Source organism: Bubalus kerabau, chromosome 10, assembly GCF_029407905.1.
Source record: "Bubalus kerabau isolate K-KA32 ecotype Philippines breed swamp buffalo chromosome 10, PCC_UOA_SB_1v2, whole genome shotgun sequence".
NCBI lineage: Eukaryota > Metazoa > Chordata > Mammalia > Artiodactyla > Bovidae > Bubalus > Bubalus kerabau.
Window position 1 is genome coordinate 40593375 of NC_073633.1, and position 25778 is coordinate 40619152.

The 25778-nt window shown below is 41.8% G+C and overlaps 1 protein-coding gene across 3 annotated transcripts in view; it reads left to right on the forward strand.

Moving 5' to 3' along the window:
- Window positions 1-25778, forward strand: part of EIF2AK4 (eukaryotic translation initiation factor 2 alpha kinase 4) — a 98339-nt gene that overhangs the window by 56746 nt on the left and 15815 nt on the right. For all 3 annotated transcript variants that reach the window (XM_055537349.1, XM_055537350.1, XM_055537351.1), the window contains 13 exons: window positions 2335-2436; window positions 3786-3839; window positions 6577-6813; window positions 8680-8755; window positions 9301-9422; window positions 13128-13177; window positions 14099-14267; window positions 15559-15675; window positions 17386-17451; window positions 20855-21025; window positions 21448-21582; window positions 24959-25066; window positions 25636-25764. In XM_055537349.1, coding sequence (XP_055393324.1) covers window positions 2335-2436; window positions 3786-3839; window positions 6577-6813; window positions 8680-8755; window positions 9301-9422; window positions 13128-13177; window positions 14099-14267; window positions 15559-15675; window positions 17386-17451; window positions 20855-21025; window positions 21448-21582; window positions 24959-25066; window positions 25636-25764 — 1536 coding nt within the window. The remainder of the gene's footprint in view (window positions 1-2334; window positions 2437-3785; window positions 3840-6576; window positions 6814-8679; window positions 8756-9300; window positions 9423-13127; window positions 13178-14098; window positions 14268-15558; window positions 15676-17385; window positions 17452-20854; window positions 21026-21447; window positions 21583-24958; window positions 25067-25635; window positions 25765-25778) is intronic.

Here is a 25778-nt window from a genome sequence, read left to right on the forward strand (position 1 = left end):
TCTTCACATCAGGTGGCCAAAGTATTAGAACTTCAGCTTCAGCATCCAATGAATATTCAGGGTGATTTCCTTTAGGATTGACTGGTTTGATCTCCTTGCTGTCCAAGGGACTCGCAAGCGTCTATTCGAGCACCACAATTTGAAAGCATCAATTCTTTGGCACTCAGCCTTCTTTCTGGTCCAACTCTCACATCCATACATGACTACAGGAAAAACCATAGCTTTGACTAGATGGGCCTTTGTCGCCAAAGTGATGTCTCTGAAGTGTGCAGATATGAGATACATGTTGGAGGGGACATGACAGGTTTTCCTAATGGAGTGGGTGTTGGGTGAGGAAAAGGAAGGGAAACAGGACAATACTCAGCTTTCTGCCTGGAGCAGCTAGGGGAAGGGTAGTTGACTGAGCCTAGGAACCCTGAAGAAAGACGTGGGAGGTAGAGGAGAGGATGGCAAAGAAAACTGCCTGGGGCACGTTAAGAAGGAAATGCCAGATGAGAAATCCGATTGGAGCGGTCCAGTCTGCTGCTGAAGACTCAAGACTCAAGTTCAGAAGAAAGGTCAAAGTCAGAGGTATAAATTTGAGAGTCATCAGCACACAGATGGGATTTAAAAGCTTGAGCCCGGCTGAGATCACTTAGGGCAAGACCCATAGAGGTGAATTTTTAAAATACATGAGGCAGGCAGTCTGCATCAAAGCGTATTTTCAAGCTTGCGGTGGCAACTCTAGTGTGGGTTTTGCCTCTGACGGGAGCACCAGGCAGTGACAGAGCTGGAGGCGAGGATGAGGGTGTGGAGAGATGGACATGCCCACCCTGAGGGAGGGGAGGCACCTTTAGTGTCACCATTCCAGTTTAGCTTGCAAGAGGATGATGGAATCCTTGAAAGGATTTTGGCCTAGCACTTTTCCACCTTTTGAAATGTATCCTAAGGAAACAAGCAGGGACAGCCAAAATGATTGGTGTGAAAGAGGTTTGTCACAGCATTGTTTATAACAGGGCGGAATTGTAAGTGTTTAAAAGTAGAGAACTGGTTAAATTATGGGGCTTCCATGTAATTGAATATGTCATTAAAATCACGTTTTAGAAAAATGACATTATAGTATTAAAATATTCTTTTGTGTTAGGAGAATAAAAGTTAGTGGTTCTAGTTTTAGTGCGTGCGTGCGTGTGTGTGTGTGTGTGTGTATAGATATTTTTTTAAAAGGCACAAAATGGGCATATCTTAGCCATCAATTGTAAATTTCTTTAGGCAGCGTGGTTATGGATAGTTGCTATTTTATCCTTGGTGCTTTTGTGTATATTCCACGTTTTTCTACAGCTAACGTGTAGGAAATGACAGGATGAATGTTTGTTTTTAAGACTTTGGAGGTCACTGGTTGGAGAGGCTCTCCTACTAATCCTCGAGTCCAACTGCATTCAAGTTTTCCTTGGAAACGGCTTCTGTGCCTGCGTGCAGTGTACCATGAGCAGTCTCGCCCTTGGCCTCTTTGTGCTCGGCTGCCTGTGCTCAGACACAGGACCTTCTGAACATCCTCTTCCCCTTGGCAGCTGCCTACCTGAGACTCTGCACTGACTTGCCTTGTATCTTCTTTCCTTGTATTTCCATATTTTGTGGGGATTTGTCACACGATCTTTCTGTTGTGCTGTGCTTCTGTCCTCATCAGTATGGCTTTGCAATCAGTGGCTGATACTTGCTATCAGATGCAGATTATGCTGTGTTTCCCTTTTGAGATGATCAGTAAAAATGCAGTTTTGTTGTCATGTTGTTTAGTTGCTCAGTCGTAACTCTTTGTGTCCCCATAGATTGCAGCCCACCAGGCTTCTATGTCCGTGGGATTTTACAGGCAAGAATACTGGAATGGGTTGCCATTTCCTACTCCAGGGAATCTTCCCAACCCAGGGAATGCATCTGTGTCTCCATATCTGCAGCATTGCAGGTGGATTCTTTATCACTGAACCACTGCAGAAGCCCTGTAAAGATACAAAGCTAACTCTTTTAAAGATGTCAGTTGTCCTTGCTCTGTAATAGTTATTCTCAGTGTGTGGCCAGGGGTTATCTATGTCTGTGGGTAGGGCTGAACCAGTTACAATCAATTTTTAAGAAAAATGTTGAAGTCATGCCAAATATTTTATCATCTAAATATAAAAATATCATCTATATTTTATACTTACAGGTTTGTTTGTTTGTTTTTATAGGACAGAGTGAATTTTTTCTCATATGGTTTATTTTTCACTTAGGTGAACATTATCCCATCTAACAGTGCTCATCCTCTAATTCCCTATTGGATTATGCTTTCATATCTAGGCTCTAAATGTAATTCTTTTTCCTCCTCAGAAAGTGGATCTCTTCAGCCTGGGGATTATCTTCTTTGAGATGTCCTATCATCCCATGGTCACAGCCTCAGAAAGAATCTTTGTTCTCAACCAGCTCAGAGATGTATGTATCAGATGTTTTAGTGCTTCTGTTTCCAGTAACCTGAATCTTAGCATGGACATTAGAATTCAGTGCCGGGTATTTATCTGTTATTTATAATATAGAAAGAGGTGGTCCTGTTATAATTTTCTATGTTTTCTAGTAAATGGAAATTCATCTCAGCTTATGCACTTACAATGATAAGAAACTTACCCCAAATTGATTTATTTGGGGAGATATTGCTAGGTAATCCTTTTTAAAAATATTTTGAGATTTCCTCTTGATTTTAAAACAAAGGAATTTTAAATTTTTGCATAATATCAATATAGTTACAGCAGTGGGAAAGGGTTATAAGGATAGCAAATATTTAGATCTAGAAATTAAAAAGTTCCAGCTAAATGTACCAGATATAATAATGCCTAAAGAATACCACTATGACCAGAAGGTAAGTGCGGTCTGGGGTAAAAATCAGCCACTTGAATTTTTTTCTCAAAGAGATCTCCCTCAGTCTTCTTGGGTTTGATCCCTGCCTTTTCCCAAACTAAAAGGGACTAATGTTGGAGTGTGTGAGGTCAAGGGTGCCCATGGGCATCAGCATTAAGATGAGGGGAGAATAGCATGAGGAAGATTTAGATTCACATATTCCTGTGTAAGAGAGATGAAGAATCTTCTTCTTCCTTCCTAGAGCAGAACCAAGTATGCCTGTCTGTTGGTATTAATCACATACAGTGTGACTAAGAATACCCTGTGAGGTATCTCAGGAAGGAGTTTGATAGTTTAACTGCCAGGACAGCGTGGGCAGCTGTGTTCATCATGTATCAGAGGAAACAAAGAGATTACTGTGTCCTTGCCTTGACTTGGAATGCTCTTCATTGGTGAAGTGCCTTTCTTTAGTCTAATATTCATGTTTGTTGCCTCATTTCAAGAATATCTCAACTGCCAGGTTAATGTTACGATTGAGGTCTTATTTACCAGAAAGGTGAGAAGTTTGAGGGGGTGGGTAGAGATTTTCACGTTGGTTTTTTCTTACTCTGTGTTGACCGTTTTGTATTTTTACCTTTGTTTGTTTAATAAGGTTACTCTTGTCTTTCTCTGAAGCCATTAGATGGTAAAATACTTTGTTCTCAAACGAGGTGCTTTCTGTCACCTAGGCTGTCATTTAGGTGAAGTTAGTGTTAAAATAATACGTGTGTCCTTGGAAGGATGGACATTGGGTTTCAAGATGAGTGTCTTGTCCATCTCCCCTTGTTAGCAAACTTTCATTTCTCTATTTGATTTTCTTACCTCTGGTGAATAAAATGCTTTCACGTTTTATTGTGAAAATGTGGCAGTCTGCCAAGCACTTGCTGATTTGAATACAATATTTTTTTTAGCCCACTTCGCCTAAATTTCCAGAAGACTTCGATGATGGAGAGCATACAAAGCAGGTAATTTTCTGATACTTTAATTACTGTGTTCTCACTCTGGAGTTTTAATTACTATTTTTCTTCTTCAATTAGTAATCTTCTGCCACTCATTCTCTTGTGTCGTGGGAACAACGTGGGGGAAAATATCAAAAGATGGAGTACTTAAAATGTATTTAGACTTGAAAAACACTGTAAAAATGCCAAGGGCTGGCATAAAAAATTAACGAACTACAGGGTTCTTTTTTGTGATTCCTCATGCTTTTGAAGTACTCTTTGGACCTTTGGCTTAGCTATTGAAGAAAGAGAACACTCTTACAGCTCATTGTTTGAGATAAAGCTTGAAACTTTAAGAAAAAGAAAATACATTTTGAAACTGTAATTTTGTCCTGTCTTATATTGGTTAAAGTAGCTTATATTGTAAAGGGGAAGACTAGACAGTTAGATGGTACAGTAATTTAAACAAAATAATTTTCCCCCATACTATAAATATATGTGTGTGTGTACACGCGCGTGCCTGCTAAGTTGGCTTCAGTTGTGTCTGACTCTTTGCTACCCTATAGACTGTAGCCCTCCAGGCTTCTCTGTGGGTTTTCCAGGCAAGAACACTGGAGTGGATTGCCATGCCCTCCTCCCAAGGAATCTTCCCTACCCAAGGATCGAACCCATATCTCTTAAATCTCTTGCATTGGCAGGCAGGTTATTTACCACTAGCGCAACCTGGGAAGGCCCTATAGTATATGTATGTCAGAGTAAATTATTAGCATCTGGCTAATATGAAGGAATAATCATTAGTGAATTTATTATAGTGCTTCTGGTGTGCCTTTCTTCTTAGTGCTGGCTGTTTGTCTTAGAGGAACCTTCCATGGTCAATACTCTTGTCATGTAGAAGTTTACTCCTTAAACTGATTTCTTAACAATTATAATCAAGGCAGAATCCCTTATTTAAATTTTAATGTTGAGAACAGAAACCTAGCTAGAATATTGCATTAATTTGCTACTTTTTGATTATTGGTTTTGTATCTGGATGGACTTAACTTTTTTAGACTAATTTTCCTCCCCTGTAAAATAGAGATATTAAATATCCTTTATTTTATATTGGTACAAACATCCTATAATTTGGTAGCATTTAACATATGACATTTGTTTATGGTTCGAGGGACCCATTCTGCCTCAAATGTTGAATTAGTGAAGAACCATTAGAAAGTGGCTTCCCAGGTGTCTCAGTGGTAAAGAAACTGCCTGCCAATGTAGAAGACACAAGTTTTGATTCCGGCATCAGGAAGATCCCCTAGAGGAGGAAGCAGCCACTCACTCCAGTTTTCTTGCCTGGGAAGTCCAGTGGACAGAGGAGCCTAGTAGGCTATAGTCCATGGGGTTGCAAAGAATCGGACATGACTGAGTGACTGAGCATACATTAAAAAATACATTGAGTCGTGTTTCTCCTTTTACTAGCTATTATCATTGATCTGAACTGAGTTGTTCCCTGTGTTTTTTAGGGTGTCATAAATAAATACTCAAATCATAGCATTTCCCTGTAACGAGGTCAGTCTTATTCAGTATTCCCACATGGTGGCTCCTGTGGGGTTGTAGTTAAACTGCAGACATAAGCACAGCTATACATACCATTTCTCAAGACAGCGATTGTCCTCCTAGCACAAGGACTTACTGGGCACCCTGGAGCATTTGCACGGGGGCTGTAGAAACTTAACCAGATAAAACCATATATAAACTTAACCTTATATAAACTGTGTAAACTTCACCACCACAGCCACTGCCGCTGCTGCCTCCCATATCACATTGTTGCTTTTTATCTGCAAGAAGGCAGCATAGAAAATGCTTATTGACTGAGTATAACAGTTACTGCCACATACAGAAATTAAGTATTACTATCAATTTTGCTGAATAGGATATTATGTTTACCAGTTGAATTTAACATATATATTCATAAAGTTATATCACATCAGTTCCTTTCTTTATATGAAAAATAATTACCTGTGTTTTTAATTCTAGCCTCAACCAGGGTTAGGGATTATGGGGGAGGGTATTTTAAAGATATGTAATTAAAGATGCTTAATGAGATTCATCTATATTGAGGTTTTCTGATCTCAAGTATTCCTCTAACTCCTTATAAACAAGAGAATTACAGAATCATTCTGGGGCCTTTCAAAGGTTTAAGCAGGGAACTATAGTATCTTCAAATAGTTCCCTGCTTAATTAGGTAGTAGCTATGAAGGTATAATAAATGAGTAACAGAAGAGAATTCAAGGGAATGGTATGAATACAGATAACATAAAAACAAGATGTTTTCTACTGATTTAGGGATTCCAGCAGCTCTTAAGCATTATATTTTCTACTAAAATTAGGCACCTAAAAATAACTTGTTTTATGTTCTTGTATCTTGTGTGGTTCAAGAACTGTACCAAAAAAGCTGTATTTTAGATACAGTGTGTTTAGAAGGCCTAACTTTTGCTTCTATGTCTTTGTTGAAGGTTTTTTGGTCCTTTATAACAGTGAAGTACAAAAAGGGCCTCTAACCTTTTAGGAAAGATATTATATTAATATTACCTTGTTGCACAATCCTGTGACCATAATGAACTATTGGGGGGAAATGACAAATTCAGAAATTTCAGAAATACCAACTCAAATGGACCATCTAAGGGGAAGAAGTGTGTCCTTTGGGACCTGAACCAACCACCAGCTTGCTGGGAGAATTCCCGAGCACCATCCATCGCATCCCATCCCCAGTATTGCATTGTAGAAATCTGTCATCTCCTGGCTGTTGAACCACGATCCGGCGAAGCGGCCCACGGCCACAGAACTGCTCAAGAGCGAGCTGCTGCCCCCGCCCCAGATGGAGGAATCGGAGCTGCACGAGGTGCTGCACCACACCCTGGCCAACGTGGACGGGAAGGCCTACCGCACCATGATGGGCCAGATCTTCGCCCAGCGCATCTCCCCTGCCATCGACTACACCTACGACAGTGACATACTGAAGGTGGGGTAAGCCATGGCTTGAAAGAGCTTTACCCGCTCTACAAAAGGATCAAGTCCATTCCTGAACTTCCCTGGGTTTCTTTAATGCCTCCAACATAAATTCTCTCTTTTTTTTAAATTGAAGCAGAGTTGATTTACAGTATTGTAATAGTTTCAGGTATACAACAAAGTGATTCAGTTATATATATATATTCTTTTTCAGATTCTTTTTTATTATAGGTTATTATAGGTTTTATTATAGGTTGTTTCCTAAAGGAAATCAACCTTGAATATTCACTGGAAGGACAGTTGCTGAAGCTGAAGCTCCAGTTCTTTGGCCACCTGATATGCAGAGCCGACTCATTGGAGAAGACCCTGATGCTGGGAAAAGATTGAAAGTAAAAGGAGAAGGGGATGGCAGAGGATGAGATGGTTAAATAGCATCACCGACTTAATGAACGTGAATTTGAGTAAACTCCAGGAGATGGCACAGGACAAAGGAGCCTCATGTGCTACAGTCCATGGGGCCACAAAGAGTCACACAGAACTTAGCCACTGACAACAATTATAAGATATTGACTGTAGTTCCCTGTGCTATACCGTAGGTCCTGGTCCAACATAAGCTCTTAGTTTGAGGTCTGTATATGCAAAATGTGTGCGTGTGCATTATTCTAGGAAGAGCCACACTTTTAATCATTTACTTCTAGGAGTTCCTGATCCACCCCCTAATCAAAGAGGGTAAGAAGTGGTGCTTTTAGAGACCAAGTCCTGGCCTAGATGCCCAGTGCTGAAAAAACCAGTTCAGATCTAGGTCAGATAGCCAGCTCCCAATACTGGCTGCACATTAAAGTCACCTGTGAGGCCCTTGGACAACACAGAGGCTCAGGCCCTACATCCAATACAGTGACTTGGAGTATAAGTGTGAAGCACTTCAAGAATCTCTGTTCAGGGACTTCCCTGGTGGTCAGTGTTTTAGACTCCATGGTCCCAATGCAGGGGGTCCAGGTTCAGTCCCTGGTCAGGGAACTAAGATCCTGAGTGCTGCAACTAAGACCCACTGCAGCCAAATAAATAAATAAAAAGAATCTCAGTTTAAAAGCTCGTCAGGTGGCTTCTGAAGCACAAGCAGGTTTGGGAGACTTCAACATTTTCTTTCTTAAAAGCAAAAACAGTCTGAAACAGTATAGCAAAATGTTAAAATTTTATAAAGTTGGGTGAGTTAATAATAGATATTTGTTATATTCTGTATACATTTCCATATGCTTAAAGTAGAATTTGAAGAGTAGCAGAGAAAGTCCTGGTAAGGTTTGTGGAAGATCAGTATAGATTTCAGGGGCTAAGTGGTTTTTCTTCACTGGTATATTAGATATCTACAGGATTATGGTTGACTTTTTAATTGTTGGTTTTTTGCTTCTCCATTGTCTTGAATAAATTTTCTGTAGTGAAATAGTGTTACTTTTATTATAAGAAAAAATGAAAAAGAAAGTTATTTACAAAATATATAAATGCCATGTAGCTTTCAAGAGGCCCACTATGAAATATTGTAGTCTGTGGGAGGGGGTTTGATGCTGTTAGATGTTTGACTGCCACAGTATCTCTGAAAGTTCTTTTGGAGAGTTGTGTGTAGGACTAGCTGTCTCTGAAAGGTACACATGACCGTTGCTGAGAGCTTGGACTTTGAACTGAGGAAGCCTTCCCAAAATAGGACATGTTGCAAGACATGTGGTTTTCTCCTTTCCTGAATATGTTCAAAAGAGGAGTGACTCGTTGAGATCTGTTTTGTGATCTTGGGAATAAGTAATCTAATGCATATGACAAGCCACAGAAAGATATTTTGGGCGATCCCTTTGATCAGGCTTCAATGACACTTGAATTGGTCATATTCTAGGGCAGCTTCTCCATCCGCACAGCCAAGATACAGCAGCATGTGTGTGAAACCATCATCCGCATCTTCAAAAGACATGGTATGTCCTCTTTTAAAAACATGGGCCTTCTCAAAAGACATTTTGTTTCCTCTTCAGAAAGTCATGTTAATGGACTTGGGTGCAGCCATGTTTTACTTTCAAATTCAGTTACACTCACTTGACACCCATGACGTTTAAGCTTATTTTTATAATTCAGCTTGTGGAGGGGAGACAGATTTGAGTATTATTACCTCATTGGTAAAATACAGTTGGTTTGTGGAGTCAGAAATGTGACTAGGGAATTTCCTGGCAGTCCAGTGATTAGGACCGAGTGCCTTCACTGCCATGGGCCTGGGTTCGATCCCTGGTCAGGGAACTAAGATTCCGCAAGCTGTGTGGTGCAGCCAAAAAAAGAAAGGAAATGTGACTAAATTAACAAACCTAACCTTAGATGAGCTTTCCATTAGTAAACTTAGAGAATTGAAGATAAAGTGATTTCAGTAGTCCCGGTGGCAGATTCTTAACTGTCACGTTTGTGTTTGTTTTAATTTGTGTCTGGAAAACATGAGAAACAGTGACCAGTTATTCTTTCTCATTTGGTGTAGGAGCTGTCCAGTTGTGTACCCCACTGCTGCTTCCCCGAAACAGACAAATATATGAGCACAACGAAGCTGCCTTATTCATGGACCACAGCGGGATGCTGGTGATGCTGCCTTTCGACCTGCGGGTGAGGCTGGGAGGCTTTGCTGACAGAGTGGGTGCCATGCCTGGTCACAGGGCTGGTATCATATTAAAGGAACACCCCCACCAATCATTCTTGCCCCCAGGCTTATTTTCTTAATGTCACTTCTAAGAAACATAATCTTAAGAGAGTTGTCAGGGTGACAGCATCATGGTAAACCTTTGACCGTGTGTGCATCCACCTTAGTGCTTACGTAGAAGCAGGTGCCACATCTGCACATCAGTGTTGAGCTCCTCCGGGTGGTCATAGCAGGCTAACTTGGCCAACCCAGATATTCCCATACATTAATGTCTAGAACAGTTGAATTCTTGTAACAGCAAGTACCACTGCTAAGTGTGTGTGCTGAAGTCTGCTCATGCTTGCTTTCTTATCCCCAGGGTTCCCTTTGACAGCAGCATGCTTACTGGTTGATCGCTCACATGGTGCTGGCTGCTAACAAGCCCATCTGTACTGTACATGCATGTGACAGACAAGAGGTTAATATTCCTCTTGTACAGAAAGCACTTACAAGTAGAGAGATGAGTAAAGGCTGTAACCAGGCAGTTCTCTGAAGAGATGATCTTCTCACAGATATTCAACCTCACTAATAAGGAAACACAAAGCAAAGGTATCTGAACTTCACCTCTCAGACTGGCAAAAAATCTTTAATGCCCACAGATGACTAGAGTTTAGGAAAATAGGTACTTTAATATATTGCTGATGAGAATGTAAGTTGCTGAACCTTTAGAAAAGTAATCTGAACATATTTAATAAAGTAAATGCATATACTACACCCTTTGAGCTAGCAATCCCACTTTGGGGGATTTATTTAAAGAAATAACACATTGGTATACAAATATTAAAAAGACATCCATTTCCAATTTATCATGGTGGTCAAAAACTGAAAACTGCTACTGCATCAGTAGCAAAATGGCTGAATAATTTATTATGGAATATTAAAGAGGTAAAATATCAAAATGCATATATATTTAGATAGATCCATATCTATATTTGATCTGTAGGAATATCCACGGTATCCTATTAGCTGGAAAAAAAAGTATGTTTCAAAAGAACTGTAATATGATTCTTTTGGGGGAGGTTGTGATTTCCTCAGTTCTGTCTCGCCACAGCAAAAATTTGAAGTGATGGACAGACCAGTGTTACAGCTCCATGTTACAGCTCAGTTTATGTCGGGGGAGTGTGTAATTTCCTTGGTTCTGTCTCACCACAGCAAAAATTTGAAGTGATGGACAGATCAGTGTTACAGCTTGGTGTTACAGCTCAGTTTTATTTGGCAAGGAAAGGAAAATAACACCCTCAAGGCATGAGGGCGGGCCGACCCAAAAGACACAAGGAGAAGAGAAGCCAGAGGCTCAATTTTGGCTCCTCTTTTTATATGTTTTTTCTCCTCCCCCTGAGCCTGCCCTATGTAAACTGGGCTAGCCAGGAGGGCTGTTTGTTTCACCTGAGGTTCTCACTCCAGCCCTCACACCTTCCTTTGTTCTATTTTCACGGGCTTTTCTCTTCTTTGTGTTTTAGCCACTTCATTCTGGACTCCTTTTTCCTAATCTAACTACCTAACAATTCCTTATGGCAGAAAGTGAAGAACTAAAGAGCCTCTTGATGAAAGTGAAAGAGGAGAGTGAAAAAGTTGGCTTAAAGCTCACCATTCAGAAAACTAAGATCATGACATCCAGTCCCATCACTTCATGGCAAATAGATGGGGAAACAGTGGCTGAGTTTATTTTTCTGGGTTCCAGAATCACTGCAGATGGTGATTACAGCCATGAAATTAAAAGACACTTACTCCTTGGAAGGAAAGTTATGACCAACCTAGATAGCATATTAAAAAGCAGAGACATTACTTTGCCAACAAAGGTCCGTCTACTCAAGGCTATGGTTTTTCCAGTGGTCATGTATGGATGTGAGAGTTGGACTATAAAGGAAGCTGAATGCCGAAGAATTGATGTTTTTGAACTGTGGTGTTGGAGAAGACTCTTGAGAGTCCCTTGGACTGCAAGGAGATCTAACCAGTCCATCCTAAAGGAGATCAGTCCTAGGTGTTCATTGGAAGGACTGATGTTGAAGCTGAAACTCCAATACTTTGGCCACCTGTGAAGAGCTGAGTCATTTGAAAAGACCCTGATGCTGGGAAAGATTGAGGGCAGGAGGAGAAGGGCATGACAGAGTAGATGGTTGGTGGCATCACCGACTCAATGGACATGGGTTTGAGTGGACTCCGGGAGTTAGTGATGGACAGGGAGGCCTGGCGTGCTGCAGTTCATGGGGTCGCAGAGTCAGACATGACTGAATGACTGAACTGAACTGAACAATTCCATTTTTATTATACAGAGAAAGAAAAAAGTTTAAAAAAAAAAAAAAAAAAAAAAACAGCTGAGCATGTGCACAAAGATGGGTATTTGAATGCACCTGGTATGTTTGAGATATATATAGTGCTCCCACATACATGTGAATAATGACACATATCAGCTTGTTTGTATCCCCAGACTGAAGTGTCAAAAACTTGAACTTTTGACTGTATTTTTCTGGAGGGAGGTCTGGAATCAGGACATTGTCTTTTTTTCATATCTGTGTTTTGCAGTGTATTGCAAGAATATGTTTTGCTTTTATGGTTCAAGAGGAAATTCCTTCTGTGCCCTTGGATTTAGTTTTTCTTTTGCAGTAAGTTAGGTGGTTTGGGATTATTTTGAGTGAGAGGTGAGTAGGTAGCATATCAGATTTGGGCTCTGCAATGGCAACGCACCCCAGTACTCTTGCCTGGAAAATCCCATGGACGGAGGAGCCTGGTAGGCTGCAGTCCATGGGGTCGCTAAGAGTCGGGCACGACTGAACGACTTCACTTTCACTTTTCACTTTGATGCATTAGAGAAGGAAATGGCAACCCACTCCAGTATTCTTGCCTGGAGAATCCCAGGGGCAGAGGAGCCTAGTGGGCTGCCGTCTATGAGGTCCCACAGAGTCAGACACGACATGACTGAAGCGACTTAGCAGCAGCAGCAGAGAAAGTACAGAGGGCAAACATTTAGATAACTACACTTAAAACTGGCTCCTTATTGTCTAGACATTAGGACACTACAATGCAGATTGTTAAACATAAGCTTTCTTTCTGTGAGCAAATATATTAAATCCCCCCAAATAAAAAATAATTGCCCTTTGAGAATTTGACCTATTAGTTAATGATACCACGTCAGATCTCTTGAAGCAATCTGGTAATGGTTTTATAAGCTGTGGTGATTATTAGTGGGTGGTTATTAAGAATTTCTTCTGTAAGATCTATGAGAAAGTCAGGAAATTTGTAAGAGGTAATACCCATTTTGACTGCAGTATTATGTGACACTTAAAAAAAAATTCACAGGTCATCATATAATTTGCACAGAATAAAATATGACAGAGTATATTTTACTAAAAGTGATTTTTTTCTCAAACTTAAGAACCTAAGAAATGCCACAGCGAATAAGGTTGGTGTTACATCCAGCAGTGAGATCAGCTGCTGACTGACCAACTCAGAAACATTCCAAGGAGTGTGAGTGACGAGCAGTGCACAGCTTTGTGAACATTCTCAAAACCACTGAATTGTAAACTTTAAAAGGGTGAACTCTGTGGTATGTGACTTACAACTCAAAGGTTAAAAAAACAAAAGGAGTAGTGGTTGGCACCTCTTGATACTGACCTTTGAAACTTTATTTTCAGGTTCCTTTTGCAAGATATGTGGCGAGAAATAATATATTGAATTTAAAGAGGTAAGAAAAAATGGGGGTTCATTTGGTGCACGTGGGGAAGAAACCCAAAAAGAGTATTTCATCTACAGTGATCGTTACACAGTCAAGTATTTGGAGTTTAAAGTACTGAGCTTGGAAAATGGTCACAAAGCCCAGCGCCAGTACCCCTTTCTATGATCAAGACTGGCATCCTCCTGTTTGTAGGAATGTTGCATTTGGGTGGCAGCCTGAGACTCCCAGTCTTTTCTCTGCCTTCTAAATGTCCCCAAGCCACTTGACCAAGTACTTTCACAAATGGTTGCTTGGAAAAACATCTGGCTGTTCTTGATCACAGATGGCCCCTTTTAAAATTTAATTGAAAGGACAAGTGGCCAGTGGTCTCTGTGTGAAAACTGCCTGCACAGGTAACTGAATAAAAGCAGCTTGTGGAGAAGTGGAGGAAACCCAGCAGGAGTGCTGAACCTCCAGGCACTTACCGCTGGGGAAAGGTTTTCATTCAGATACCACAGGGGCAAACACCAAGATCTGCATAAATTGGAGCGATGTTGTTGTCAGCAAGGCACCTGACTTTGCAGCTCCTTTCCTGAACAAAGTCAAAGCTCTTTACATGCCTTTATTCTCAATTCCAAGTAAACAGTTACTAATCATGAAGTATGGGCATCACTGTGTAGAAAGCAAACACTTATGATAAAATTATTTTTCTGTGTTATTTCATGTCTGTTTCAGACTTTAAAAAAAATAATATAAACCCCATTGCTTAATAGTGGCAACACTGGGAATTAGAACCTAGATACAAAGCATGACTATTCTGGGCAAATCTATCTTTACGTTCTCTTAATCATACCACTAATTGATTTTTCCATATTATTTTATTCAACAATCTCTTATACATATGTAATTCCAGCAAGCAATGACCTTAGAAATGCGGGCTTCTCTCCACAGATACTGCATAGAACGTGTGTTCAGACCTCGAAAATTAGACCGATTTCATCCCAAAGAACTTCTGGAGTGTGCGTTTGATATTATTACCTCTACTACCAACAGCTCGCTGCCCACCGCTGAAATCATCTACACCATCTACGAAATCATCCAGGAGTTTCCAGCACTTCAGGTTCCTTCCCATACCCTAACATCCCAAGGTTATCCCGCTAGACAGAGTCCTTCACCAGATTCCATGGGACCACAGAACTGCTCCTCAGATGGTGCTGGCCATGAATCACATTGTTACTCAAGCCCCTGGGAAAGTTTGATGTAGCTTTTGAGACAGTCTCATGCTCTTACCTCCGCCTAGAAAGAAATGAATTTGTTTTTGTTTCTTTGGTTGGGGGGAAGCTGTAGTTTCTCCATGCATTCCAAAATTTGAGGAATTCAGCTAAGAATCCTAGGATACTTTGAGCATGTTGGGAACCCTCAGCTCCCTCCTACACCCAGGCTCTTTTTCAAAAAATATGTACTAATTATTTTATTGCTTTAGATTACATGGAATGCATTTTCTCTTTTTTTTTAATCAAAGTGTAGTTGATTTGCAACAGTTTTTAATTTTTAAAATTTTTAGCCACACTGTGTGGCATATGGGACCTTAGTTCCCCAACCAGGGATCAAACCCATGCCCCCACCATTAGAAGCCCAGAGTCTTAACCACTGGACTACCAGGGACATCCCCGCCCAGGCTCTTAACAACTGGCCTCACTTTGTGTGGTCTCTGTGGACTCCCCAGCCAGTGGAGGCTCCTGTGCGCTCAGTGGTTGCTCTCCTCGGCCTTCCCTCCCCATCCCCGCTACACGCCCCTCTTACCCTCTCCACAGTGACCTCCCATCAGTCACTGTGTGCCCCTGTCCAGATAGACCTCTCTACCCAGCTGCAGTGGGGGCCCGGGAGCCTGCCTGCAACCTCCCTGATTGGCCAGCCACCTTTTCTTCTCAGCTCTCACAGCACGTGAGACGAGAACCCACATGCTAGTTGCCAGCTGTTTCCTCCAGGCAGAGATGCTCCTTCAGGGCCACTGTCTGCGCAGCCCCCTGCACCTGGCTCAGCGCACAGCTCACCGCCCTGTGAATGCTCCTGGCTGTGCGCTTATACCCCAGCAGCTGGGCTTATAGGTCACTTAGTACTGACCCAGGTCTTCTCCCACTTTGAAATCTGTGTCACCTTGCTCAGGCTTTTGAACGTAGCTGGAGATGAAGGTATTTCTGATGTGTACGATAAAGATTAAATTATTAATATATTATACTCTGACCACAACAGTGTAAGAAGAATATATATATGAAAAAGTAAACTAGAAGGCAATATGCTAAAATTCATTCCTTCCATTGTGTCACTTTGGTAAATTGGGGATAAGATTCTAGATTTCGTCAGGTGCCTGTGTTGCTTTTATAATGAAAATAATAATTTCTCTGTCCTAGGAAAGAAATTACAGTATTTACTTGAACCATACCATGTTACTGAAAGCAATACTCTTACACTGTGGGATCCCAGAAGATAAACTCAGCCAAGTCTATGTTATTCTGTATGATGCTGTGGTAAGCACTTAATTCCTTTGAGTTGATATTGAAGGATAATAATAATAGCTTGAGAATTTTCTTAGTCATGTAACCATAAAACTGAATTGGGAATTTTATCTCCTTCCCCTCATTGCTCTAAGGTAAAAGAAGCAATGGCTCTGATTCTACGAACAGTTTTTGTTTTTTTTTTCTATCAATAGTTAGCAAGTATTGGTTGAGCTTTTATTCTGTTCTAAGCCTTCTGCTACTAGTCACTAGTAGCATACCTCCATGGTGTGTTTGCAAGGGTAACTTCTGAAGATTGAATTATCGTATTTAATTTATAAGATAATAAACTTCTTCAGTCACTTGCTTCTTAAGGCAAAAGCATCAGTAAGTAATTGGTCCTGTTACTTGCCTGTAATAAGTTTAAAAATAGTCAGCCTTTACTAAGCATGCACTGTGCTCAGAATATATGTGCCAAGCATTGTTCTAAACCCTTTATGAAGATTAATTTGCCTAAGTTAATCTCACAAGCACTGTTATTGTCCTTTAGAGAGGCCAAGAAAGGGAGTATTCGTTTTGATAGTAAAAGACTTATGTCCTGCCCTTTATTCTTCCAGCCTGTCTGAGCTTATCAGTGAAGTCATTTATAGACTGGGGGAGACTGGTTTAGACTTCTCTTGGGGCCTCGTTTATCACCTCATTTATGTGAGACTGGGGCAGCATCACCTCCCATTGCCCTTCCGAATTCAGCCACATCGTTGTATTTATTACCGTCCGGTATTTGTGCAAAGCCTGAAGGGAGGACAGTGAAGATCTTAATTATTATGGTGCTGGGGTGAAGGTGAATCCTTCCTTATCTTTTCTAATTTCTTTTCATGTTAAATATTATTTTTATAATAAATAAGAACATCAAGAAGATACAGTCACTAGCAGTGCCAGACAGCCTGTGATTAAGACAGGATAAGCTGGGGAAGTTCGTAATGGTTGACTGTTTTTTGTACACTAAAAAGCTCAACCAGCTTTTATTTCATCTGCCTGGGACACATCAAGGGTCCTAACTTTAGTGTTTGCTTCTTCACGTTTCTTTTCTCCTCCGAAAGTGCTGCTGCTGTTTGGCAGGGACAGATAGAACAGAGTGTCAGTGAGAGGCTGGCAGAAAGCCCAGGGATGGTGTAGAGGCTTCCCATCACTCTTGTTCATGTTCTGTAGGCTGCCTGGCAGCATGGGGTGGCACTCGGAGTCTGTCCACACGTGACTTTCATTAGGGGATATGGATCAGTTGACTCTAGCATAAACACCCCTGGGTAAGCCTCTCTTCCTCTGGGTCACCTCACCATTCAGCAAGTACAGCTCTCCCCTTGTTAATTCTTTTATGTCAGGAATTGTTGTTCAGTCGCTCAGTCGTGTCCAACTCTTTGTGACCCCATGGACTACAATACACCAGGCTTCCCTGTCCTTCACTATCTCCCAAAGTTTGCGCAGACTCATGTCCATTGAGTCAGTGATGCCGTCCAACCATCTCATCCTCTTTGCCCCCTCTTCTCTTGCCCTCAATCTTTCCCACATTTTAAAGCAATGTTAGTTATATAGCTTATATGAATTGTGGAGGGAAAAAAAGTCTTTTAATCAGTTAATCCATTTTTCATGATGAGGAGCAGTTTGTCCAAAATGAAGGCTACACCTGTCAGAATTAGCCTGGAAACTGTATCTTGTTCTCATTGTTACCTTCTTCTTCTCCATTAGACAGAAAAGCTGACGAGGAGAGAAGTGGAAGCTAAATTTTGTAATCTATCCTTGTCGTCAAATAGTGTAAGTATCTTTCAATGGTGTGATTACAGCTCTCTGTAACGCTGTGATTCCAGAAAACGCCAAATTCTCACTGTAGTCAGGCAGTGGCGCTTCCCGCCACCTCAGACAGTTTTTCCCTCAAGTAGGTGCCATGGCAACGTCTGGAATTAGGGGAAGAGAAATCAGGGCCATGATCAAAGAATGCGTCTCCATGCTGTTTTCCTGACACCATATGCTTCTCTTCACACTCCTCGCCAAGGCTGTGCTCAGTGGAGCCTCCTGCCAAGCATACCTCAGGCTGCTCAGCCTCTGTGGAAGTAGATTCTTCAGGATCGTTTGCAACCCAGAGCTCCACCTCACAGGCCTCCCCCACCTCCTGGTCTTCCAGCACCTCAGAGCTGCATTATAGCTCTGGCTTTTCTGGGGAATTACCTACTCCTAAAATCTCACTGACAGTGAGGAAAATCTCACCGGGTAAATAGGTTTGTCCTTTCTCTCTTCGAGCATGAGGTTGGACCTAGATCTTTGCCAGTCACCCTGACCTAACTCAGTCCCTGAAAAGAAAAAGACAACAGGGATTTCTTACATTTTCCTGAATATTTATTTAAGAGAAGATTTTTTTTTTTAACTTTCCCAGAGCTCTTCTAGACCTGGTGTGACACTAAATTACATAATCCTGTTGTCATTTAGCCACTAAGTCTCTTGCAACCCCATGGACTGTGTCCCGCCAGGCTCCTCTGTCCATGGGATTTCCCAGGCAAGAATACTGAAGTGGGTTGCCATTTCCTTCTCTAGGGGCTCGTCCCCACCCAGGGATGGAACCCGTGTCTCCTGCTTGGCAGGCAGATTCTTTACCACTGAGCCACCTTGGAACCCTACGGTGATGAGCGAACTTCACTGATGGGATAAAATAAAATATAGTGGTACGCTGGCCAGGCGGAGTTACTCAGATTCTAGGACGCCTACCATGTGTCAGGCACAGTGCTAGGGATGCAAAGAGATGTCAGTGGAAGAGTCCACAGACTGCTTTCAACTTCTTCTTTCATACTGGCCTTTAAAAGCTATGAGGGGATCCATCCAGTATGTGTCTACCCTCAGCTCACAACTTCCACGGGGTGTCACAGTTTAAAGAACTCACTCAAATATTAATAGTTTGCAGGTTGGGAAAGTAAACCAGATACATAGCGCTAGGAACTCTGGAAATTAGACCAGATTACATTTTAAATGTTAACTATTATAGGAGGTATTAAAAATTACAGAGTGACTCAATGGCATAATAAATATTCTAGTACAAAGGACAGTACTTATGCAATACCCTAGATATGTACACAGCACAGAGCCATGTGCAGAAATAGTCCCGTGTGTAAATGACACAAAGAATCTGTCCAAGAAACTGCCCAGTTCAGTGACTCCTTAAAATGGTTCAAGCCTAAAAGGTTCTCTGAACTAATATCACATTTCAAAATACTTCACGCTTGCACAAGATAGCCACATTGGTTGCTAACATGTCAGCTTCTTTGCTTTTTGCTGAATTTCTATCCATTAGCCATGTGATGTGCACGTATGCTCAGTCACTTCAGTCGTGTCCGACTCTGCAAGCCCATGGACCCTAGCGCACCAGGCTCCTCTGTCCATGGGATTTTCCAGGCAAGAGTACTGGAGTGGCTTGCCGTGCCCTCCTCCAGGGGATCTTCCCCACCCAGGGATTGAACCTATGTCTCTTATGTGCCTTCATTAGCAGGTGGATTCTTTACTGCTAGCGCCACCTGGGAAACCCAGTCATTTGATATTAAGCATTAATTCAAAGTTGTATGTTTGATTAATTCAAAATGGAAAAATTAGTATCTAATATAAGCATTGGTGGGCTTTCCAGGTGGCTCAGTGGTAAAGAACCCACGTGCCAACACAGGAAACATAAGAGATACGGGTTCAATCCCTAAGTCAGGAAGATCCCCTGGAGAAGGGCATGGTCACCCACTCCAGTATTCTTGCCTAAAGAATTCCCATGGACAGAGGAGCCTGATGGGCTATAGGGTTGCAAAAAGTCGGACACAACTGAAGTGACTTAACATGCATAGGCATTTGGTACTCTCTTATTTTAAAAGGAAACCCTAAGAGTATTAGAAGAGGGAGTAGAAATACTGCAGGAAAGTTTCAAATATCTGGCCCAGTCTTCATATTTTAGAGATGAGGCACCTAAAGCCCAAAGAGATGCGTGACTTATCCCAGGTTACATGGAGTTAGTTGGTGATAGGTTGAGTACCAGAATCTGGGGGTGTAAATTCTGATGCTTCTGGTAGTTTATTAATGGGATGGTGGTGGTGGTTTAGTCACTAAGTCGTGTCTGCCTCCTGTGACCCCATGGACTGGGGCCTGCCAGGCTCCTCTGTCCATGGGATTCTCCAGGCAAGAACACTGAAGAGGGTTGCCATTTCCTTCTCCAATTAATGGGATAATATAATGTTTAAAAAAAATTTATTAAGAAAAAAATAAAATCAAAGACATAAAATTTTTTAATGTTATCTTTAAGATACTAAAGAAATTATTAACACTTTGGGATTTTTTTAAAATACGAGTGATTTATGATTACAGAACTACCTTAAGTTTCATTCATAAGTCTTCATTCAGCTCTTCAGTTCCATGTACCTGTTTATAGATGAACCAGGTTCTCTCTGCCTATAGTCTCAAAGTAGCTATAGTTTTGCCTCTTAGTTTCCATGTTAGCCCCTGGAGTCTTTTTTTCTGGTTTTATGATCATAGTTACTTCCTCTTTAACTGCACTGGGCCAGGGCCTGTGCCCGGTCCACAGATGGAGCACTGCTAGCTGCTGCCCCCTCCTGGCGAAGACGACGAGTACAGCTGCAGAGAGCTGGGATCTGGGCTAAGGTCTGAGCCGGAAGAGAAGGCAGTGGGGGCTGCCTGTAGGAGGTGGTATCCAAACTGCATCTCAAGTCTACAAGTAGGAATTATTCAAGGGAGGACAGGGAATTCCCATCCTAATTCAGTGTAGTGTTAAAATGAGTCAGACTTTGCCTTCCTGTCCCTCGTTGACGTGCCTGTAGCCATGGAATTTCACGAGCATGAGGAAAGGCAAAGAGGAACAATACTGGCCTGAAAATATATATAATGGAGGCTTTGCTAGTGTCAGGGTCTGCTCTGCTGGGGTGAGCATTCACTGTGTGTAGGACTAAAAATGAACTGTGAGTAGGGACCTAGAGCACTTCTGCGAGGTGCCTTAGAGTTGTTGGAAAACAATAATCCTTAGTGGGGACTGTAGAAAAGACTAAAATTAGCCTTGACCACAAAATCTACCCTTTTGGAGGTGCAAAAGCTCTGCCACTCCCCCCTGTGTTGAGGAAACATGCAGCAAAGTGAGTCTTTCTTGCCATGGATTTTGGAAGCTAACTGCCTCCTTGCTTTCCAGCTGTGTCGACTCTACAAATTTATTGAGCAGAAGGGAGAGCTGCAAGATCTAACCCCAACCATAAATTCATTAATAAAACAGAAAACAGGTGTTGCCCAGTTGGTGAAGTATGGCTTAAAAGATCTGGAGGAGGTCGTTGGACTGTTGAAGAAACTTGGCATAAAGTTACAGGTTTGGCAATTGATTCTGGCAGTGCCAATTTGTAGCATTAATAATAGCACAAGGAGGAAATGGGTTTTATTTTATTAATGCTAGTTAAGTGTTTTATTTTTCCAGTAGAACGCTGCTTTCCACATTTTGAAACATTTGATACCTAGTAATAATTTTGGCTTATATCAGAATTTCTTTGCGAACATCACAATTCCTGTTGTGTGGGAATTCTTAATATGTCAGCCTCAAGAGAGGTGGTTATTCTTGAAGAGAACAGAGCTCCTCTTACTTGGTAGGCTATAGTCCAACAGATTGTATACCGAATATTTTGTTTATACTAAATAGATTGTTCTGATGTTCATGATGGAAAATGGGGTCTTCAGCATTGCACACTCTTTAAATCTCGAGCCCTTGACACATCCGTGTGGCATTTCCCTTGGCAGGTCCTGATCAATCTGGGCTTGGTTTACAAGGTGCAGCAGCACAGCGGAATCATCTTCCAGTTTGTGGCATTCATCAGACGGAGGCAAAGGGCTATATCTGAAATCCTTGCAGCTGGTGGTAGATACGACCTGCTGGTGAGGGCATTTCTTCCTCAGCTTGTTATTGTAATATTTACTTATTTGGCTGCACCAGGTCTTAGCTGCCACATGTGGGAGCTTTGATCTTTGTTTTGGCATGCAAACTTAGTGGTGGTATATGGAATCTAGTTCCCAAACTAGGGATCGAACTCGGACCCTGTGCCTTGGCAGCATTGAATCTTAGCCACTGGACCACCAGGAAAGAAATTTTTTGAAACTACAGAAAAATTGAATCACTGGTATTATTGAACACCTATATATGTTTCAACTAGGAATAGAAATGTCTTATGAAATGCATTTGTACTATTTTTAACTTTTGTGTAAATAGCTAATAGGTTTACAGGATATTGCAAAGATAGTACAGAGAGGTCTTGTGTACTTTTCATCCAGTTTCTTCCAATGGTTAAAGCTGGTATAACCATAATAAAATACCAAACCCAGGACATGGACCTCCACATACTGTATTCTGGGCCATTTTTATCACGTGTCAGATCAGATCAGATCAGTCGCTCAGTCGTGTCCGACTCTTTGCAACCCCATGAATCGCAGCACACCAGGCCTTCCTGTCCATCACCAACTCCCGGAGTTCACTGAGACTCACGTCCATTGAGTCAGTGATGCCATCCAGCCATCTCATCCTCTGTCGTCCCCTTCTCCTCCTGACCCCAATCCCTCCCAGCATCAGAGTCTTTTCCAGTGAGTAAACTCTTCTCACAAGGTGGCCAAAGTACTGGAGTTTCAGCTTTAGCATCATTCCTTCTAAAGAAATCCCAGGGCTGATATGTGTAGATTCCTGTAATTACCACCACAGTTGAGATACAGTGGAATATATTAATTGAACCTTAACTCCTTTATGTCCTTTACCCCATCCCCTATATATGATTGTCTTAAATATTTCCTCAGTAGACATTGAGGTCCACATCAAAACAGTGTTGTGCTTTTTGCTTCCAGTGTCGAACTCTGAAAAACTCAAGAAAAGAAGCAAGTTTACTGTATTTACCCAAAATTTCTGGATTCTGATGAGAAATCTGGGTTATTTGAATTATTTTTCCCCTATAGGAAAGATGACTCTCGATGCTTTTAAGATTTTTTTTGTTTTTTGGTTTTAGTTTGAAGTTCAATTATGTGTCTTGGCAGGACTTTCTTTGGATATGTCCTGTTATTTGACTTTTCCCAGCTTCTTGAATCAATAGGTTTGTCTTTTGCTAATGAGCCTCCTCCCAAGCGCCAGCAGGCCTCAGAGAGGGTTCAGTGGGGAGCCAGGACTTCCATATCTGCCTCGGGGTAGTGCGCCCCCCATCAGCAGAGTCAGTGGAGGCCAGGATCCCTGACTTCCACCCTCACCCAAGCAGTAACAAGGCCCTCCTCCCCTCTGGGATGTGCCGGAGGAGGCTGAATGGGAAGCTGGAACTTTGACCACTATCCAGCATAGTATGAGGCATTATTTTTTCCACAATTTTTTCAGCTTTACTTTCTTTTTTCTCTCTTTCTAAAACTCTGATAACACAAATGTTACATCTTTTGTTATGCGTCTATGGTTCTGGGACATCTTTCTTTACAGTCTCTTTTCTCTGTTGTTCAGTGATTTTATCTTCGGTTTCTCTGATTGTTTTTCCTGTTATCTCCATTTATGCTGTTGGGCCCATCAGTGAGTTTTTTATCTCCCACTTCTTTGCTGAGACTTTACCTTTTTTTATTTGTTTCAAGCCCATTTATGATTCCTGTTGTAGCATTTTTATGCTGGTTGCTTTAAAATCCTTGTCCGATAATTCTCACATCTGTTTCATTTTGTTGGTGTCTGTCGATTTGCCTTTTCTCATTCACTTTGAGATCCTGGCTCTTGTTACGATGCCTGATTTTCAGTTGTATCCTGGACATTTTGAGTCTTACGTGACTAGGCTCTAGAACTTACCTAGACCTTCCAGTTTAGGCCTCCTCTGATACTGCATAGTGGAGGCGGGGTGGAGGAGGCAGGGGGTCCCACGTTGCTGCTGTCAGTGGGAGTGAAGATCAGGTTCCTCGCTCGGCCTCCTTCGACACCCCCAGGGTGGGAGGGGTGCCGTGTTACTGCTTCCCACAGGCCTCCACTGATAGTGTAGTGGAGGGCTGGGGGTGGGGGAGTTGGCAGGTGGCCTTGTTACTGCTGGAAAGTGGTGCAAGTTCCAGCTTCCATTCAGCGTCCTCTGGCACCACCCAAGAGGGGAGGGGCACCTTGTTACCACTTGGGTGGGGTGGCAGCTAGGGATCCTGGTCTCCACTGACACCACTGGGGGAAGCATTACTCCCAGGCAGGAAAGTCCTGGCTCCCCTCAGTGTTCTCAGATACCACCCTCCTGGGACTTGGTGGGGCCTCTCTGGGTAAGGGGGAATGTCTTGATCCCACTCAGCCATCATGAGTGGGACTGTCTATGCTGCTTCCGTGACATTTGGCCAACCAGAGCCAGTATTGCCTACAGATTTTCTATCTTGCTGGATTGCCTCTTTCTTGATTTTTTTGACCAGAGAGATCAGATTTTCTTTGGGGCTTTTTTGTTTGTTCTCCTTGGCATTTCTGGAATGACAGTTTCTCCAGCACTCAGTCCTGGGTACAAGAGGCAAAAACCAAACCCAGGGAACTCACATGTGGTTCCTCGGATCCCATGGTCCCTGGTCAGCCTGCCATCTTCTCTCCACTCTCAGAGTCATCTTATGTTATTTTTATCTGTAGTGTCCAGGGGTTTTAGCTGTACTTAGAGGAACAGGGAGAAGTGTATCTACCCATCTTGGTCCAGAACCTATGTATCCAACTTTAAATTATCTAGTAACATAAAGTAAGTAAAAAGAAAAAGGTGGCATTAATTTTAATAATGTATTTTATTTAACACAATATATCTAAATATGTAAGCATGTAATCAAATTTTTATTAATTATTAAGCTATTTACATTTTTTCTAAGTCTTTACAGTTAGCATTTGTTTAACTCAGTATACCCAAATACTATTTCAACATGTAATCAAATATCTAAAAATTATTAAGAAGCTATTTCACATTCTTTTCCATTCTGAGTCTTTGCAACCAGTGTGTTTTACATATACAGCAAAAGTCAGTTCAGATTAGACATTTCACATGCTCAAGCCCCATGTGGCTAGTGGCTGCCAAATTGAACAGTGCAGAGCTCGGTGCAGCATTCATTAACATTTACTGAATTTGCAGGTATGCTTGCTTCTCTCTCTTGCTACACACACACACACACACACACACACACACACTCTTACACACTTTTTGTTGAACCCTTAGATAAGTTGCTATTAGAGTGCATGCCCCCAAATCATCGCTTTTCCTATCATCACACTTTCTTCTCCATTTCATAACCAGAGCCGTCTGTCTCTCCACAGATTCCCCAGTTTAGAGGACCACAGGCTCTGGGGCCAGTTCCTACTGCCATCGGGGTCAGCATAGCCATAGACAAGATAACTACTGCTGTCCTCAACATGGAAGAGCCTGTAAGTACTAGCTCTGCTTTCCAGCATGCTCTGAGATGGCTCCTTTTGTAGTCATTCACATGGAGCCCCAGATGTAGTAGCTATAGACTGAGGTTTAGGGAGACTGTCTTTGCTGTGAGGGACAAGCCTAAATCTTGGTGTCAATACTTAGCCTCTGCTTTCTACCTGGGGGACCTTAGTCCAGTAGCCTGACTCTCCTTATCTGGTATATGCTATGTAAATGTAAGAGATTACACTTGTTAACAGACTCATATAAAAGACCTCTGGTCATAATTCTACAAAGAAATAGTTTTTTCCTCTGTGTTTCAGGCAAGATTAGTTTTCCCAGAGAAAAAGAATATCTTCCTAATGACTTAGAAATAATTTCAAGTCGTTTATCTTAAAAGACTAATGTAAAAATTTTCTGACTGTCATTTTTTTTATCATGTCATTTTGAAGCAAAGACTTATGCATTTATGTTGCTGTACGTGATTTTAAGGTGCCTGTTTTCATGTGAGTGCTGCCTGCATGGCCTCACATACATGCCTGGAATCTCCCTCCTCTAAATGTAATCAATGTTTCTGATCCAGGTTACAGTAAGCTCTTGTGACCTCCTGGTTGTAAGTGTCGGTCAGATGTCCATGTCCAGGGCCATCAACCTAACCCAGAAACTCTGGTCAGCTGGAATCACAGCAGAAATCATGTATGACTGGTCACAGGTAAGGAGACAAAA